The following is an 18,832-nucleotide window of genomic DNA, read 5'->3' as shown; positions in this document are numbered from 1 at the left end:
CTTGTCTCACCTCCCTCTGCTCTTCTCTCACCTCCCTCCTCTCTTCGCTCACCTCCCTCCTCTCTTGTCTCACCTCCCTCTGCTCTTCTCTCACCTCCCTCCTCTCTTCTCTCACTCCCCCATCTCTTCTCTCACCTCCCTCCTCTCTTCTCTCACCTCCCTCCTCTCTTCTCTCACTCCCTCCTCTCTTCTCTCACTCCCTCCTCTCTTCTCTCACCTCCCTCCTCTATTCTCTCACCTCCCTCCACTCTTCTCTCACCTCCCTCCTCTCTTCTCTCACTCCCTCCACTCTTCTCTCACCTCCCTCCTCTCTTCTCTCACCTCCCTCCTCTCTTCTCTCACCTCCCTCTTCTCATCTCTCCCTCCTCTCTTCTCTCACCTCCCTCCTCTCTTCTCTCACCTCCCTCCGCTCTTCTCTCACCTCCCTCCTCTCTTCTCTCACCTCCCTACTCTCTTGTCTCACCTCCCTCTGCTCTTCTCTCACCTCCCTCCTCTCTTCTCTCACCTCCCTCCTCTCTTGTCTCACCTCCCTCTGCTCTTCTCTCACCTCCCTCCGCTCTTCTCTCACTCCCTCCTCTCTTCTCTCACCTCCCTCCTCTCTTCTCTCACCTCCCTCCTCTCTTCTCTCACCTCCCTCCACTCTTCTCTCACCTCCCTCCACTCTTCTCTCACCTCCCTCCACTCTTCTCTCACCTCCCTCCTCTCTTCTCTCACCTCCCTCCGCTCTTCTCTCCTGTGTGTGAAAGGCGTTGTATCATCATTGATGGGGTCTTTGATTTACACGGTACTACGCTAGTAACTGATATGAAACCGAATCTGACCACTGTCCTTTCAAGGCAATTCAATCATTGTTTTATGTGTGCAACTGAGGAATAACATTCGGGTTACCAAAGCAGTTATAGAGTAACTCTGTGGCATAAGGGCAACTTTATGAAGTGTTGCTATTCACATTGACATCAAGTGAAACCTATCCATTCATATCTGGCCTGGATTCACTCCAGGCACCATTTCAGAAAGCAATTAGACTGGACTGGAAAGAATCACTTAAACATTTTGTACTTTGACAGAGCTCTTAACATCTAAGTTTAGTACACTGCTTTTGCGTTTGAAATTGAACACTCTGTCTTCAGTTGGTAACCAAATAAAACACATGGCCATGTAAAAAGGAAGCATTTAGCAAATTGTTTTAGATGAAATGCTTATATGTGGAAAAAAACACTTGATGCATTTGGAAATGGTTATGCGGCTTTGTGGGAGAGAACATGTTTAAAGGGTTTAGCGCTTTCTACTCTTTCTGTGTGTGACTGTGTGTGACTGTGTGTGACTGTGTGTGACTGTGTGTGACTGTGTGTGTGTTTCCATTGCATGCGTGCATATAACCTAAGCTTTACCCGATGAGATCCAACCCAGTCCAGTGTCTATCTCCCTCTCCCCGTTCTCCTCTGTCATCCACCATCAAACCACACCTTTTCATGACACCATAAATATCCAATAGATATAAATGTAATTTCCCATATTGATCTGTTAAAATAGGGTTTCCTATTGATTCAGCTCCTGGCACCTTTATCAGAGCACTGCAGGGGAGGTTCATTAACCGCTGAATATTAAATCTTGTTGACAAGGTGTCATTGGCCCTTCAACCACTGACATTTACACCCTACACACATGGTTATACCTAGAATCTATTTATGCTGCGGTGAAATTGTAGTTAAGTCTGTGAAGCGTGTGGTGATTGGGGGGACAGGGTTCTTCAGAAGTATATTTTCTTTCATAATTCATTGGTCACAGTATCCAGACTAGAATGACCGGCTCTTATTTCCTGCAAGTCTTTTTTACCAATCACAAGGGATTCCACTGTGGAATTCCGAGGCATACCTCGAAAGTTTGGAAATGGAGTGATAGAGACAGAGAGAGAGTTCTTTGGCCCAACAAAAAGGTTTTGGGAGGGCCTTTCATGGTTCAAAGTAGGAAGCATAGAAATGATTGTCTCTGAAATAATCAAATGTATAGAATTGGACAGAACAAAGGAGACCTTTATCTTGATCTACTGGTCGGCTAGTCTTTGTGTCATTGTGCAGAATGAGAGCCATGAGAAAAATTCTCTGCTGTGACCATTGACAATCATAAATGCTGCCTCCTAACTTTTCAAAAATAACATTTATCTCAGGCTATGGCGGTGTACGATCAAAGAAAGATCTACAATATATGCATGGCATGCTTTCAAGCAACCAAAGGAATTCCTTCAAGATTGATATCAATATGCAAAATGAAATGGGGAAAATGTAACTGAATAATCGAACATGACTTAAATTGGTTTGGGATGGGTATGGATTTTCAATCTTGAGAAAAACTAATCGCCCAACTCAGTCATCAATATTTTGAAGCTCACCATGGCCGACCTTTCACCTTCAGTATGGCATGCACTATCCAATCAGATGATAGTTAATGAAATAACGTATAAAGTATAAGAGATGTGAAAATGATAACAATATGAGTATTTAGTATTGGAAAGATGGAAAAGTCATTGGACTTCCTTTCCAACCCTATAGTGTGACAGAACAAGGGACTGACTATTACAAATCAATGTCTTCAATAGCCAGATGCCTAATCTAATTAGATCTAAACATGATTAACTAACTGATCATCAATGAATAGACGTGGCAATGTAATAGTTAAAATGGGGTTCCCTATACTATTTACCAGTGCTGCGTTCACACATACTGTAGCTATGAATATTATTGTGGAATTTCTAAGCCCAGTGTGACAAAAAAGGTACGATAGTTATTTTCTAACTAGCAGATGTAGATTACTCTGATGCTCTTCCACTATAATAATGTCAAACTAATCAGATTTTCACAATACCAAGCCTTTTCTACTTCCTGTCCCCTCGTAATAAAGACATTTTAAACAGATTGAGCAGCAGAGCTGTGACAGTATGGATCCAGTAGGATGGATGCCTCTCAGCCTGCAGGTCTCTAACATGACTCCCAGGTTACGCTGACTGATCAGGGTTCATGTTTGGTGGAGTGGAAAAAATTATCCCCCACTCCGTCCTTCCGACTCCTCTCATGTCCCTGTCACACCAAGATGGATGGCACAGCTATAACAACCTCACATAGCACTACACCTCTCTGGAATTACAATACACACCCAGTCAATGCTGATAACCAGAAATGTCTTCTGTTTTCTGCAAGGCTTTGATTATCGAATTGTGGACTAATGAAATTCTAGTTATCAGATATTGTAGTAGCGGTTGTAGCGACTGTAGGATAGAAGTGTGAATGATGACAAGGACAGTTTTGTTTTTGCACCAACACCAGAGTTGCTCTGTTTAGTTACACATGGGATGAATCCCTGCCTACACTTCAAATTGTCTAACCTTATCTTAAACAGGGCCCAGTCTCATTTAGAGTCTGCTTATTTGCCTTAGGTCCCTCAACATGGGCAGAGAGTAGTGTAGGCTACTAGCTAGTTATTGGACTGTAATTCAGCCAGGAGCTCTGTTGTGCACCATTTTATCTAGGACGCTTTAGGTTGACCTCTACCCCCATCACCCAGCCTACCATCTTCTGTCTAGATAGGCTGCTGGATCATTGACTTTACGTTGACCTCTACCCCCATCACCCAGCCTACCATCTTCTGTCTAGATAGGCTGCTGGATCATTGACTTTACGTTGACCTCTACCCCCATCACCCAGCCTACCATCTTCTGTCTAGATAGGCTGCTGGATCATTGACAGCTTAGTGTGTGTTTGCTGTCTCAGCCGTGGCTGGCTGGCTGGCTGACTGGGTGAGAGAGGGTAAGGTGAGAGAGGGTAATCGTCCTTCGTAGCTCAGTTGGTAGAGCATGGTGGTTGTAACACCACAGTAGTGGGTTTGATTCCCGGGACCACTCTTATGTAAAATGTATGCAGGCATCACTATAAGTCCTTTTGGATAAAGCGTCTTCTAAATGGCATATATTATTATTCAGTGCCTTGCAAAAGTATTCATCCCTCTTGACATACACAAAATAGTCCAAATATAAATTGTTTCTAAAGTCCCCCTGTGTGCAATCTGTCACATGATCTGTCACATGATCTCGGTATAATACACCTGTTCTGAAAGGCCCCAGAGTCTGCAACACCACTAAGCAAGGGGCACCACCAAGCAAGCGGCACCATGAAGACCAAGGAGCTCTCCAAACAGGTCAGGGACAAAGTTGTGGAGAAGTACAGATCAGGGTTGGGTTATAAAAAAATATCAGAAACTTTGAACATCCCACAGAGCACCATTAAATCCATTATTAAAAATTGAAAGAATATGGCACCACAGCAAACCTGCCAAGAGAGGTCCGCCCACCAAAACTCACGGACCAGGCAAGGAGGGCATTAATCAGAGAGGCAACAAAGAGACCAAAGATAACCCTGAAGGAGATGCAAAGCTCCACAGCGGAGATTGGAGTATGTGTCCATAGGACCACTTTAAGCCGTACACTCCACAGCGGAGCTGGGCTTTACAGAAGAGTGGCCAGAAAAAAACCATTGCTTAAAGAAAAAAATAAGCAAACATGTTTGGTGTTCGCCAAAAGGCATGTGGGAGACTCCCCAAACATATGGAAGAAGGTACTCTGGTCAGATGAGACTAAAATTTAGCTTTTTGGCCATCAAGGAAAACACTCTGTCTGGCGAAAACCCAACACCTTTCATCACCCCGAGAACACCAATGGTGGTGGCGGCATCGTGCTGTGGGGATGTTTTTCATCGGCAGGGACTGGGAAACTGGTCAGAATTGAAGGAATGATGGATGGCGCTAAATACAGGGAAATTCATGAGGGAAACCTGTTTCAGTCTTCCAGAGATTTGAGACTGGGACGGAGGTTCACCTTTCAGCAGGACAATGACCCTAAACATACTGCTAAAGCAACACTTGAGTGGTTTAAGGGGAAACATTTAAATGTCTTGGATTGGCCTAGTCAAAGCCCAGACCTCAATCCAATTGAGAATCTGTGGTATGACTTAAAGATTGCTGTACACCAGCGGAACCCATCCAACTTGAAGGAGCTGGAGCAGTTTTGCCTTGAAGAATGAGCAAAAATCCCAGTGGCTAGATTTGCCAAGCTCATAGAGACATACCCCAAGAGACTTGCAGCTGTAATTGCTGCAAAAGGTGGCTCTACAAAGTATTGACTTTGTGGGAGTGAATAGTTATGCTCAAGTTTTCTTTTTTTGGTCTTATTTCTTGTTTGTTTCACCCCAAAAAATATTTGGAATCTTCAAAGTGGTAGGCATGTTGTGCAAATCAAATTATACAAACCCCCAAGGGGGGTGAATACTTTCACAAGCCACTGTATATATAAGGAGGGTGGAAGGTTGAGTTAAAAAAAAAACCTGCTTAGGAAAGATGCTATGGGTTGTCTTTAATAGCGTAACAGGAATTGATTACTGGTTCAGTGGTTATGTTTAATTGTGAGGAAATGTGACTGATTAAAAGTAGAACTCTGCCTGAAGGAGAACTCTGGAAGAAATTGTCTGCGGAATGTGAACATTATCTAGGAAGTTCACAAAGAGAAATCTGAAGAAAAAAAGACCTGCTCTCTCACAAATCCTGTAATGTCTCTCTCTCTCTCTCTTCGTTGTACTGTGTATTTTAGAGACACTCTCTCTCTCTCTCTCACACACACACACACACACACACACACACACACACACACACACACACACCACTTACTGGGTGTGGATCGGTCCCTTAATGACAAACACTGGAGCAGCTCCACCGCTCCCAGCAGCTGCAGTCCCTGTGTTCTGCCAGCAATAATCCCCATTCCTCAGTTAAAGCAAGTCAAGGATGGGCCGACAACCACAAGGAGTGGGACATTTAACAGTTTAGGAAGTGGTTTTTCACCGCAGTCCAGTATTGAGTCTTCTCATTGGTCTAGAGTTGGGTAGATGCCAGATGGCCAATGGTTGGAGCCCATATTGAGTCTATTAGAGAGTTCTGAGGTGTACTTGTCATTTTTATTCATTTGGAAAAGCTAGCTAATTAATGGAAAAATGTGGGCGTTTTAGCACGGTAACAGACCCTGGGGAAAGAATACCATAGCATTATGTTTAGTATGACGATAATGTTTAACTTTGGTTCAAAAGGGAGGAAGCTGCTTTTATAAAGATCTCAAAAAGACAACCCTGCTTACAGCATCATAATAAGCCCTTGTAAAATATTAAATGCACAGTACTGTATGAAGGGTGGAGTGCATTTCTTAAACTGGGTTTTCTGCTTTTTCATAAAGGTAGTTGTTAGTAAAGAATAACTACATTGCAGTGCATGATTTCATACTGAAAATAAGCAATTTAACCTAATGATGTTACTAGAGCCCCCAGACTCAACTGGCTGACCGCGGTCTGGATCCGGACACACAACGGGGTAAAATATCTTTGGGGGGTGTTGGGTTTCGACCCCTGGTATCATATAAACACACATAAGACATGGACAATTTTGTAGAATTGCAGGAAATCGGGCTTTAAAGCAGTAAAACAATTCTCTGCCCCATGCAAAATGTGTAAAATTGCAGGAAATTAGCTTTAAAACTGCAAAATGTTCTCTCTGCCAACAAGATGGGTGTGAACAGTTTGGGGTCGCATGGGTTGCGAGGTTGGGGTTTGTTATTATGCTGAAAAATAACAATATCCACCCAGACCTTTGCCACCTAAGAAATGTGCATGACCGGACCTTCTCAAATAGTGCATGAGTACCTGTGTCCTAGAGGCTAATTTTACTGTGTTATCAATTACATCACTGGGGTCAGGCTGAGGGAGGAAGGAGGAAGGACGTGACCCTCCAGTAATCTGTCCATATCTCTCTTCCTCCTCCTCTTGTCTGTTCATCTGTTCATCTCAGGGTGTGTGCCCAAGGCCCCCGGTCACCCACTGATAAAGCCACACAGCCAACAGTTAACCCACTGTGGGCCAGGCAGGAACACAGTGGAACACATAGGCTGATTTTCCCATTCGATAAGACAGAGGGTGGCAGACAGAGGGGTGCAGACAGAGGGGGTCAGACACATCAATATACACTAACAGTCAAAAGTTTGGACACATCTACTCATTCCAGGGTTTTTCTTTATTTTTACTATTTTTTACATTGCAGAATAATAGTGAAGACATCAAAACTATGAAATAACATATATTGAATCTTGTCGTAGACAAAAAAGTGTTAAACAAATCAAATTATATTTTATATTTGAGTTTCTTCAAAGTAGCCACCCTTTGCCTTGATGACAGCTTTGCACACTCTTGGCATTCTATCAACCAGCTTCATGAGGTAGTCACCTGGAATGCATTTCAATTAACAGGTGTGCCTTCTTAAAAGTTCATTTGTGGAATTTCTTTCCTTCTTAATGCATTTGAGCCAATCAGTTGTGTTCTGACAAGATGAGGGGGTATACAGAAGATAGCCCTATTTGGTAAAATACCAAGTACATATTATGGCAAGAACAGCTCAAATAAGCAAAGAGAAACGACAGTCCATCATTACTTTAAGACATGAAGGTCAGTCAATACGAAAAATGTCAAGTCTCTTCAAGTGCAGTCGCAAAAACCATCAAGCGCTATGATGAAACTGGCTCTCTTGAGGACTGCCACAGGAATGGAAGACCCAGAGTTACCTCTGCTGCAGAGGATAAGTTCATTAGAGTTACCAGCCTCAGAAATTGCAGCCCAAATAAATGCTTCACAGAGTTCAAGTAACAGACACATCTCAACATCAACTGTTCAGAGGGGACTGTGTGAATCAGGCCTTCATGGTCGAATTGCTGCAAAGAAACCACTACTAAAGGACACCAATAATAAGAAGAGACTTGCTTGGGCCAAGAAACACGAGCAATGGACATTAGACAGGTGGAAATGTGTCCTTTGGTATGGACACCAAATGTGAGATTTTTGGTTCTAACCGTTGTGTCTTTGTGAGACGCGGTGTGGGTGAACAGATGATCTCCACATGTGTAGTTCCCACCGTAAAGCTTGCAGGAGGAGGTGTTATGGTGTGGGGATGCTTTGCTGGTGACAGTGTCTGTGATTTATTTAGAATTCAAGGCACACTTAACAAGCATGGCTACCACAGCATTCTGCAGCGATACGCCATCCCATCTGTTTTGGGTTTAGTGGGACTATCATTTGTTTTTTAAAAGGACAATAACCCAACACACCTCCAGGCTGTGTAAGGGCTATTTTAACAAGAAGGAGAGTGATGGAGTGCTGCATCAGATGACCTGGCCTCCACAATCCCCCCAACCTCAACACAATTGAGATGGTTTGGGATGAGTCGGACGGCAGAGTGAAGGAAAAGCAGCCAACAAGTGCTAAGCATATGTGGGAACTCCTTAAACCAGGTGAAGCTGGTTGAGATAATGCCAAGAGTGTGCAAAGCTGTCATCAAGGCAAAGGGTGGCTATTTTAAGAATCTCAAATATAAAATATATTTTGATTTGTTTAACACTTTTTTGGTTACTACATGATTCCATATGTGTTATTTCATAGTTTTGATTTCTTCACTATTATTTTACAATGTAGAAAATAGTAAAAATAAAGAAAACCCCCTGAGCAAGTGTGTCCAAACTTTTGACTGGTACTGTATATGTATACAGAATACTCTCCCATCTCTTGCTGTCTCATATATATATATATACATACAGTATACTTTCCCATCTCTTGCTCTCTCATAGATAATATATATATGTACAGTGGGGAGAACAAGTATTTGATACACTGCTGATTTTGCAGGTTTTCCTACTTACAAAGCATGTAGAGGTCTGTAATTTTTATCATAGGTACACTTCAACTGTGAGAGACGGAATCTAAAACAAAAATCCAGAAAATCGCATTGTATGATTTTTAAGTAATTAATTTGCATTTTATTGCATGACATAAGTATTTGATCACCTACCAACCAGTAAGAATTCCGGCTCTCACAGACCTGTTAGTTTTTCTTTAAGAAGCCCTCCTGTTCTCCACTCATTGCCTGTATTAACTGCACCTGTTTGAACTCGTTACCTATATAAAAGACACCTGTCCACACATTCAATCAAACAGACTCCAACCTCTCCACAATGGCCAAGACCAGAGAGCTGTGTAAGGACATCAGGGATAAAATTGTAGACCTGCACAAGGCTGGGATGGGCTACAGGACAATAGGCAAGCAGCTTGGTGAGAAGGCAACAACTGTTGGCGCAATTATTAGAAAATGGAAGAAGTTCAAGATAACAGTCAATCACCCTTGGTCTGGGGCTCCATGCAAGATCTCACCTCGTGGGGCATCAATGATCATGAGGAAGGTGAGGGATCAGCCCAGAACTACACGGCAGGACCTGGTCAATGACCTGAAGAGAGCTGGGACCACAGTCTCAAAGAAAACCATTAGTAACACACTATGCCGTCATGGATTAAAATCCTGCAGCGCACGCAAGGTCCCCCTGCTCAAGCCAGCGCATGTCCAGGCCCGTCTGAAGTTTGCCAATGACCATCTGGATGATCCAGAGGAGGAATGGGAGAAGGTCATGTGGTCTGATGAGACAAAAATAGAGCTTTTTGGTTTAAACTCCACTCGCCGTGTTTGGAGGAAGAAGAAGGATGAGTACAACCCCAAGAACACCATCCCAACCGTGAAGCATGGAGGTGGAAACATCATTCTTTGGGGATACTTTTCTGCAAAGGGGACAGGACGACTGCACCGTATTGAGGGGAGGATGGATGGGGCCATGTATCGCGAGATCTTGGCCAACAACCTCCTTCCCTCAGTAAGAGCATTGAAGATGGGTCGTGGCTGGCTCTTCCAGCATGACAACAACACGCAACACACAGCCAGGGCAACTAAGGAGTGGCTCCGTAAGAAGCATCTCAAGGTCCTGGAGTGGCCTAGCCAGTCTCCAAACCTGAACCCAATAGAAAATCTTTGGAGGGAGCTCAAAGTCCGTATTGCCCAGCGACAGCCCCGAAACCTGAAGGATCTGGAGAAGGCCTGTATGGAGGAGTGGGCCAAAATCCCTGCTGCAGTATGTGCAAATCTGGTCAAGATCTACAGGAAACATATGATCTCTGTAATTGCAAACAAAGGTTTCTGTACCAAATATTAAGTTTTGCTTTTCTGATGTATCAAATACTTATGTCATGCAATAAAATGCAAATTAATTACATAAAAATCATACAATGTGATTTTCTGGATTTTTGTTTTAGATTCCGTCTCTCACAGTTGAAGTGTACCTATGATAAAAATTACAGACCTCTACATGCTTTGTATGTAGGATAACCTGCAAAATCGGCAGTGTATCAAATACTTTTTCTCCTCACTGTATATATATATATATACAGTGGCTTGCAATAGTATTCACCCCCCTTGGCATTTGTCCTATTTTGTTGCCTTACAACCTGGAATGAAAATGGATGTTTTGGGGGGTTTCTCTCATTTGATTTACACAACATGCCTACCACTTTGAAGATGCAAAATATTTGTTATTGTGAAACAAAGAAGAAATAAGACAAAAAAACACAAAACTTGAGCGTGCATAACTATTCGCCCCCCTCCAAAGTCAATACTTTATAGAGCCACCTTTTGCAGCAATTACAGCTGCAAGTCTCTTGGGGTATGTCTCTATAAGCTTGGCACATCTAGCCACTGGGATATTTGCCCATTCTTCAAGGCAAAACTGCTCCAGCTCCTTCAAGTTGGATGGGTTCCGCTGATGTACAGCAATCTTTAAGTCATACCACAGATTCTCAATTGGATTGAGGTCTGGGCTTTGACTAGGCCATTCCAAGACATTTAAATGTTTCCCCTTAAACCACTTGAGTGTTGCTTTAGCAGTTTGCTTAGGGTCATTGTCCTGCTGGAAGGTGAACCTCCGTCCCAGTCTCAAATCTCTGGAAGACTGAAACAGGTTTCCCTCAAGAATGTCCCTGTATTTAGCGCCATCCATCATTCCTTCAATTCTGACCAGTTTCCCAGTCCCTGCCGAGTACAAACATGCCCACAGCATAATGCTGCCACCACCATGCTTCACTGTGGGGATGGTGTTCTCGGGGTGATGAGAGGTGTTGGGTTTGCGCCAGACATTTTCCTTGATGGCCAAAAAGCTCATTTTTAGTCTCATCTGACCAGAGTACCTTCTTCCATATGTTTGGGGAGTCTCCCACATGCCTTTTGGCGAACACCAAATGTGTTTGCTTATTTTTTTCTTTAAGCAATGGCTTTTTTCTGGCCACTCTTCCGTAAAGCCCAGCTCCGCTGTGGAGCTTTGCAGCTCCTCCAGGGTTATCTTTGGTCTCTTTGTTGCCTCTCTGATTAATGCCCTCCTTGCCTGGTCCGTGAGTTTTGGTGGGCGGCCCTCTCTTGGCAGGTTTGTTGTGGTGCCATATTCTTTCTATTTTTTAATCAAATATTTTTTTTGAACCCAACCCTGATCTGTACTTCTCCACAACTTTGTCCCTGACCTGTTTGGAGAGCTCCTTGGTCTTCATGGTGCCGCTTGCTTGGTGGTGCCCCTTACTTAATGGTGTTGCAGACTCTGGGGCCTTTCAAAACAGGTGTATATATACTGAGATCATGTGACAGATCATGTGACACTTAGATTGCACACAGGGGGACTTTATTTAACTAATTATGTGACTTCTGAAGGTAATTGGTTGCACCAGATCTTATTTTGGGGCTTCATAGCAAAGGGGGTGAATACATATGCACGCACCACTTTTCCGTTATTTATTTTTTTGAATTTTCTGAAACAAGTAATTTTTTTCATTTCACTTCACCAATTTGGACTATTTTGTGTATGTCCATTACATGAAATCCAAATAAAAATCCATTGAAATTACAGGTTGTAATGCAACAAAATAGGAAAAACGCCAAGGGGAATGAATACTTTTGCTAGGCACTGTATGTATACATACAGTATATATTTTTTACATTTTAGTCATTTAGCAGACGCTCTTATCCAGAGCGACTTACAGTTAGTGAGTGCATACATTTTTCATACTGTATACTCTCCCATCTCTTGCGCTCTCATATATATATATATATATATATATATATATATATATATATATATATATATATATATATATATATATATATATATATATATAACATACAGTATACTCTCCCATCTCTTGCTCTCTTAGAAAAAAGTATTAACTATCCAACTCTCTCTCTCTCTCTCTCGCTATCTCTTTTTAATTCTGGAGTTGGAATGTCAGGCTTTATCCTGCAGTAGATAATCTACACTCTTAGAAAAATGGGTTCCAAAAGGGTTCTTCGGTTGTCCCCATAGGATAACCCTTTTTGCTTTCAGGTAGAACCATTTTGAGTTCCATGTTGATCCCTCTGTGGAAACGGTTCTATATGGAACTCAAAATGGTTTTACCTGGAACCAAAAGGGTTCTACCTGGAACCAATAAGTGTTCTTCCAAGGGCAGAAGAACCCTTTGAGGTTTTTTCTAAGAGTGTACACGCACACACCCTCTGTTATTATCTCTCCCGAGGAAGCTGTGAGACCACTTCTCAATTACTCTTCTCAAAGTTGCCTGCTGTAGTAATCGCTGTATTAGTTGCCATGTTCACCTTTCCCCCTGGTAGACACATTATTTAGGTCTTTCCTACTGACCTACCTCACTGACCTAAACCTCCTCAACAAATAGAACTCTCCGTCTCACCATTTCCTGCTGTGGTAGATCAGTGTGTTTAGTCAGACAGCCTTGGTGTGTTCTGAATCAGGCTCTACTATGTAATGCTGCTCTACCACACTCTCACACACACACACACACACACACACACACACACACTCACACTGTATTTTAATTGGGCTCTTTGTTGTTTCCTGCTGACTTTGACTTAACTCCTTTCTTTCTCCTCAGTAATGACAAGCAGAGTAGCAGAGTAGTGAGTCTATGGCATGGGACAGAGGGTTAAAGGCATGATGTCACAGTGTGTTTAACACTGCAGATGACACTGAACTTGTAGTGGCAGAAATGCAGTCTCCCAGTGATGGGAATTTAGTACAGAATGTTTCTCAACATTCCTGGACACTGTGTATACTCATAATTTACAATCTCCTATGGAAGTATCCCTGAGAGAGAGAGAGCGAGTGAGAGAGAGAGAGCGAGAGAGAGAGAGGCTGAGCTTAAGACATCTTGCATTACAAGCATGCCCATGGCCCCGGTGGTCTCATCCACTGAATCAAAAGTGTCTGCCTCTAACCTTCAGGGCGGAAAGGCCCATATCCTCTCTCAGAGGGGTCTGGCGAGGGTCCCAGAGTAAAGTTACACAGATCACAACATACAGGGTCTGAGCCCTGGGACCAGCAGGCGAAAAACTTCCTACCCAGGGACCAGCAGGAAAAAACGCTTCCTACCCAGGGACCAGCAGGGAAAAACACTTCCTACCCAGGGACCAGCAGGAAAACACTTCCTAACCAGGGACCAGCGGGAAAACACTTCCTACACAGGAACCAGCAGGGAGAACACCTCCTACCCAGGGACCAGCAAGTGAAACACTTCCTACCCAGGGACCAGCAGGAAAAACACTTCCTACCTAGGGACCAGCAGGAAAACACTTCCTACTCAGGGACCAGCAGGAAAAACACTTCCTACCCAGGAACCAGCAGGGAAAACACTCCCTACCCAGGGACCAGCAGGAAAAACACTTCCTACCCAGGGACCAGCAGGAAAAACAATTCCTACCCAGGGACCAGCAGGAAAAACACTTCCTACCCAGGGACCAGCAGGAAAAACACTTCCTACCCAGGGACCAGCAGGAAAAACACTTCCTACCCAGGGACCAGCAGGAAAAACACTTCCTACCCAGGGACACACACACACACACACAGAGGATCATTGCTACCAGATGTGGGAGCATCCTGTGCCGCTGGTAGCAGTGTAGAGTGTTTGCTGCTCCTGCATCAGAGAGCGAGGGTGTGTGTGCGTTCATGCGTGTATGTGTGCGCGTGTCTGTGTGTTGGGTGGGTGTGTCTGTGTGTGTTCCTCTGAGAGTGAGGCCACCTCCTGTGTTTACACACATGGGCTCCTACTGTATGACACAGTGGGGAGAGGACAGATAACGCTGGGACGACAAATAAAGCGTTAAAAGACTGGAGCACTCAGTCTTTATGTGGGATTCCATCTAGTTATGGTGTATTGGAGAGCCTTTATGTAGAATCAACCCTCCAATGGACCAGTGATAATGGCCACTGCGTTTACTGTACCTGAGGGGGCCAGCTTTATACGGTGCAACACTGACAAACACACACACACACACGTTAATGCCCAGATGCTGTGTTTTACGGGTGAGCTCCACTCATGAAAAAGTACTACTGAATTACTATTGGTTTTACTACTTGATTGCTATTGAGATATGTAGTAAACCAGTAATGATTTATGTAGTAATTTAAGTGACCAACAACGGCCTCCAGTCTTCTTATGTCGAGGGCCTCCTTGAAAACAGGTCAAAAGAGGTAAGTAGAATGGGTAAGTATACCAATATGAACATACTTTACATTTGCATACAAACCAGTGGCGGTCGGTGCCGTTTAAGATGAGGGAGGATGCTATCTTTTTTATGAGCATGGCCTTATTTCTATTCCAGCATATTGGATGACTGTCATTCATATTCCATTCACCCAGCTCAATGTAACATTGATAGGTTTAGGCTACTACATGATCCTCAAATGTTCCCTATACCCATCATGAGGTTGCTACAACCTAGCCTATGAATGAAAGTTTACAACGTAGGTGCACAGGTCAAGAGTGACAGACATTGACACGATAAATACCGCCTTGCACACTCTTGCCTACATCTAGCTGATCTAGGATGTAATCATTAGTCCAACAGTTGCAAACAAGAATTTATATTGGACAAATTCAGGTATGTTTATCCCTGTTTGGTTTGGTTTGCTTCCGTTTAACACACGTTTTTCAACAGAATCGGCGGAATGAATACAGCGGATTGAATACAGCGCTACCGCTAGGCTAAGGTGTGCTCAAAACAAACAGCAGGTCGCTTAGCTAGCCTCTGCTAACCTGGCTGCCGTTGGAAACCATACAGAGAGCAACAGCATCTGATAAAGAACAAACACAACAGTTGAAGTGGTATACACTCTAGTACATAGTCTCGCTTTAATCTTGCAAGATAAGGCTGACCAGGTTAATGTGGTTTTTTTCTCTCTCATCTCTCTCTCTCTCTCTCTCGCTCTCTCTCTCTCTCTCTTTCTCTCTCTCTCTCGCTCTTTCTCTCTCTCTCTCTCTCTCTCTCTCTCTCTCTCTCTCTCCCTCCCTCCCTCCCTCCTTCCCTCTCTCTCTAGTGTGTGGCCTCCGTCTTGTGTTTGTGTTGTAGCCAGAGAGTCCTACAGAGTTCCGTGATTACAGGCCAGTGTTCCAGAATGTAAACATGATGTCAATGGAAGCTGGGACGGGTCCAGCATGGATCCCATTAGCCTGATTGGCCTGAATTAAACATTCACTTACTGCTGAGTACACACTACACAAACAGACTGGCACCTCTGTACGGCAGGCCGAAAAAGAGCAAAAGCATCAAATAAAATAAATATAATTATTTAGTTGTAATGGGTTGTAGTAGTAGTTGTAAAGAAAATGGTCACTTCCTTTATATCCTTTATATAAAGTACAGAAATGTGGCACAATGCTGTCCTATGTAACTGATTGGCCACTGTGGGAGTCGTTCAGAACAAAGAGGAAGACAGGAGAGAGAGGCCCGTGGAGATGAATGTGTAGAGATATGTCTCTCTAAAGCTGGATCCCAGTGGAGATGTTGCTCTTGGATGTTTTCTGTGTCACTCGTTGACCTCTTATGTTGTAATATTAATATCAACATGCAACAGGCCTAGTTGGGGTGAGCCAAATAAATGTTTTCTACATCTTTTTTTTCTTTTTTTTTATGGAACCAGGAGATCACATTGAGATGAAAACCTAATAGATTCATAATCATCTTTTTGCATGGTGTATTACTGTAGTATGAGTGTTCTCTATATGCCTGATCCTAGCATCCACTCAAATTCAGGCTGTAGTAGGAAAAGAATAGGTGGTCTGTTGTAAAAACATATGTCATGTTTTCAGTATTAGCCTCGTGGCACATTCATGGTGGGGGACATCAGATTTGGATCAGAGAGGAGTATGTTCCCCACACAGCTCAGGCCAGAGACCAACCACGTCGACGACAGCCTTCAGGATGCGTCTCAAATGGCACCCTATTCCCTATATAGTGCATTAATTTTGAACATAGCCCAAATGCACTATATAGCAAATAGGTTGCCATTTGAGACCCACCCTCGGTCTCTACCACATGGCTACGCTACGGGGGGAACCATCTGTGGAAATTAAATGAGGGATTTTCTGAAGACTTGGAACATTCCTCCATGCTTGGATTTCTAAAACATAAACGCGCCATGAGATTTGAATCCCCTCATTTTAAATGAAATGAAGGGGATCCTTTTTTGAGGGAAGTTGGAAGGATTCCTGTTTTGTACTTCTGGTATTCCACTTTAGATAGTGTTCCAGCATATGGTTCCAGCTGTGAAAGGACACATTTTTGGAGACTAATAGCTGTCCTTCATCTCATCATCAGAGCCTTTACTGCTATCCTGGGTGCCAGTCTATTTCTCCTTTGTTGGCTAAAGTAGAATCAGACTGGTACTGTTCTGTTGGGGAGTTTCTTGCAGCTTCAGTGGTATACACTACACAGTACATGGCCTAGTATATTTGTCCAGGCAGCCTGGGGGAGAGCCCACTCAGACCAGCTCTCAGCCCAGCCTCAGAGAGGCTCTGACAGGCTTGTGAAGGAGGAGGAAGTTCTGAGGAAATTACTTTTTACTGGTCATTATGGCCTTGTGGTTTGCCTTAAGCACCCACTCGTTGACTTCCTCTTCATTTTACATGCATTTCTGTGAGGCCAGCGCCTAATGTAGATGTTTATATTGATGTAATCACAGACCTAACCAACTACTTACAAAGCTAAATCAGAAGCTCTCAAGGCTGGGGAGCATCAAAGAGACGGTCGGAACACAAGGAATATTCATATTTTGTCATATTTTGAAATATAGATTTGGAAGCAGATCTGGTCATGTTTATGACACACAAGCCAGGTTCCAAAGGTCTTAAAGTATGTTGCATCACATGCAGGAGGATAGGATTGAGGCTGGGTACATAAAAAACTAAATTTCTGTTTCCTGCTTGGGTCACAAGAAATTCACAGAAGCTTTTGGTGAGTCCGTTTGCCAAATGTTTGGGAACCACTAATCAAATCTTTCCTCTCCTCTCCTCTCAGAAACCTGATGCCTCGGACGTTGGAAAGCCAGATCACCATGGAGAAGACACCTAGCTATTTCGTCACGAAGGAGGCTCCTCGCCGTCTCTTCGCCCTGAGTCGTCACACCAAGCTGATTGTGGTGGTCCGAGACCCTGTGACCCGGGCTGTGTCCGACTACACCCAGACCCTGTCGAAACAACCCGGCCTTCCGTCTTTCCAGAGCCTGACCTTCCGGAACTCCACCACGGGCCTCATCGACACATCCTGGAGCGCTGTGCGCATCGGGATCTACGCCAAGCACCTGGAGAACTGGCTGCGCTACTTCCCCCTCTCAAAGTTCCTCTTCGTCAGCGGGGAGCGGCTGGTGACGGACCCGGCCGGTGAGATGGGCAGGGTGCAGGACTTCCTGGGGCTGAAGAGGGTGGTCACGGACAAACACTTCTACTTCAATCAGACCAAGGGTTTCCCCTGCCTGAAGAAGCCTGAGGGGAGCACCAGGCCACGCTGTCTTGGGAAGTCTAAGGGAAGGCCTCATCCACAGATCTCTCCAGAGGTGCTGCTCAGGCTCAGGGAGTTCTATAGGCCATTCAATATGAAGTTTTACCAAATGACAGGCCATGACTTTGGCTGGGACTGATGGAAATGGGATGGGATAGAGCATAGACATGGGTCTCCAGAGGATCGACAGGCCTTGTACTGGCCACTCAACCTGATGTTTTACCAGATGACAGGTCTTCGTGACTTCGGCTGGGACTGGCTAGAGCTGCGCTACCAATGTAACCAAGCCATGGGAGAGACTGATAGTATCTTTTGGTTTTTAAAGAGAGGGTTTAAAACTCCTTGAATAACAGATGTGATTTTTCTTGTATGATTGTTGTCTCACTACAATGTAATAACGTTTATATATTCTGACAAAACTGCTCCACGAGCCTGACAAATCTTTTTATCTGAGAAATTCATCCCAAATATGCTAATACTATTTAAATAAGCTAGACTACAATAAGCCAAGTGCATTTCTTAAATTATTTTAGTTCACAAATTATTTACTGTTGTCCCATTTTCCGGGTTTTAAAATGCAACCCCAACGATGTTTAGGTGACATTTTTTTTAACAGAAGACTATTGCTGGGATAAGTGCTGGGCTATGCTCTTTTTTGGGGGTAAAAATATATATTATTGGTTTACTCTATGTGCTGTAAAATTGCTATTATTTATGTTGCAAGTGTTATGCTATTGAGAATTGTGATACATCTTATATGTGTATCTGTGGTTTTCTCCATTCTGTTTTTGTTTCAAATCGAACTAATAAACTGTACCTCTCTTTGACTGTACATTTCTGGAAAGCATCATTTATAAAATGACAATGTTTTATCTACTATTCTGTATTTCAAAACGCTGATATTCTACTAAAGCTTTTATTCTAAAACAACTGTCTTGTTTTCATCAACTAAGTCAACATTTCAGTATGAAATACCTTTTTATGAAATATCCACACCATATGATCTACATAAGATACAGCTTAACCAAATGGTTAAACACTGTTCAGTCACGTCAGA

The 18,832-nt window shown here is 43.4% G+C and overlaps 1 protein-coding gene across 1 annotated transcript in view; it reads left to right on the top strand.

The window, feature by feature from the left end:
- The window catches only part of LOC121584529 (heparan sulfate glucosamine 3-O-sulfotransferase 6-like), a 39,837-nt gene extending 21,228 nt beyond the window's left edge, over positions 1 to 18,609 (top strand). Inside the window, exon 2 of the mRNA XM_041900455.2 lies at positions 17,296 to 18,609. Within this exon, the coding sequence (XP_041756389.1) occupies positions 17,296 to 17,914 (619 nt within the window). The 3' untranslated portion in view covers positions 17,915 to 18,609. The remainder of the gene's footprint in view (positions 1 to 17,295) is intronic.
- Positions 18,610 to 18,832: the final 223 nt, after the last annotated feature.

Source organism: Coregonus clupeaformis, chromosome 1, assembly GCF_020615455.1.
Source record: "Coregonus clupeaformis isolate EN_2021a chromosome 1, ASM2061545v1, whole genome shotgun sequence".
NCBI classification, from domain to species: Eukaryota; Metazoa; Chordata; class Actinopteri; order Salmoniformes; family Salmonidae; genus Coregonus; species Coregonus clupeaformis.
This window is presented reverse-complemented; position numbering and strand designations above follow the sequence as displayed.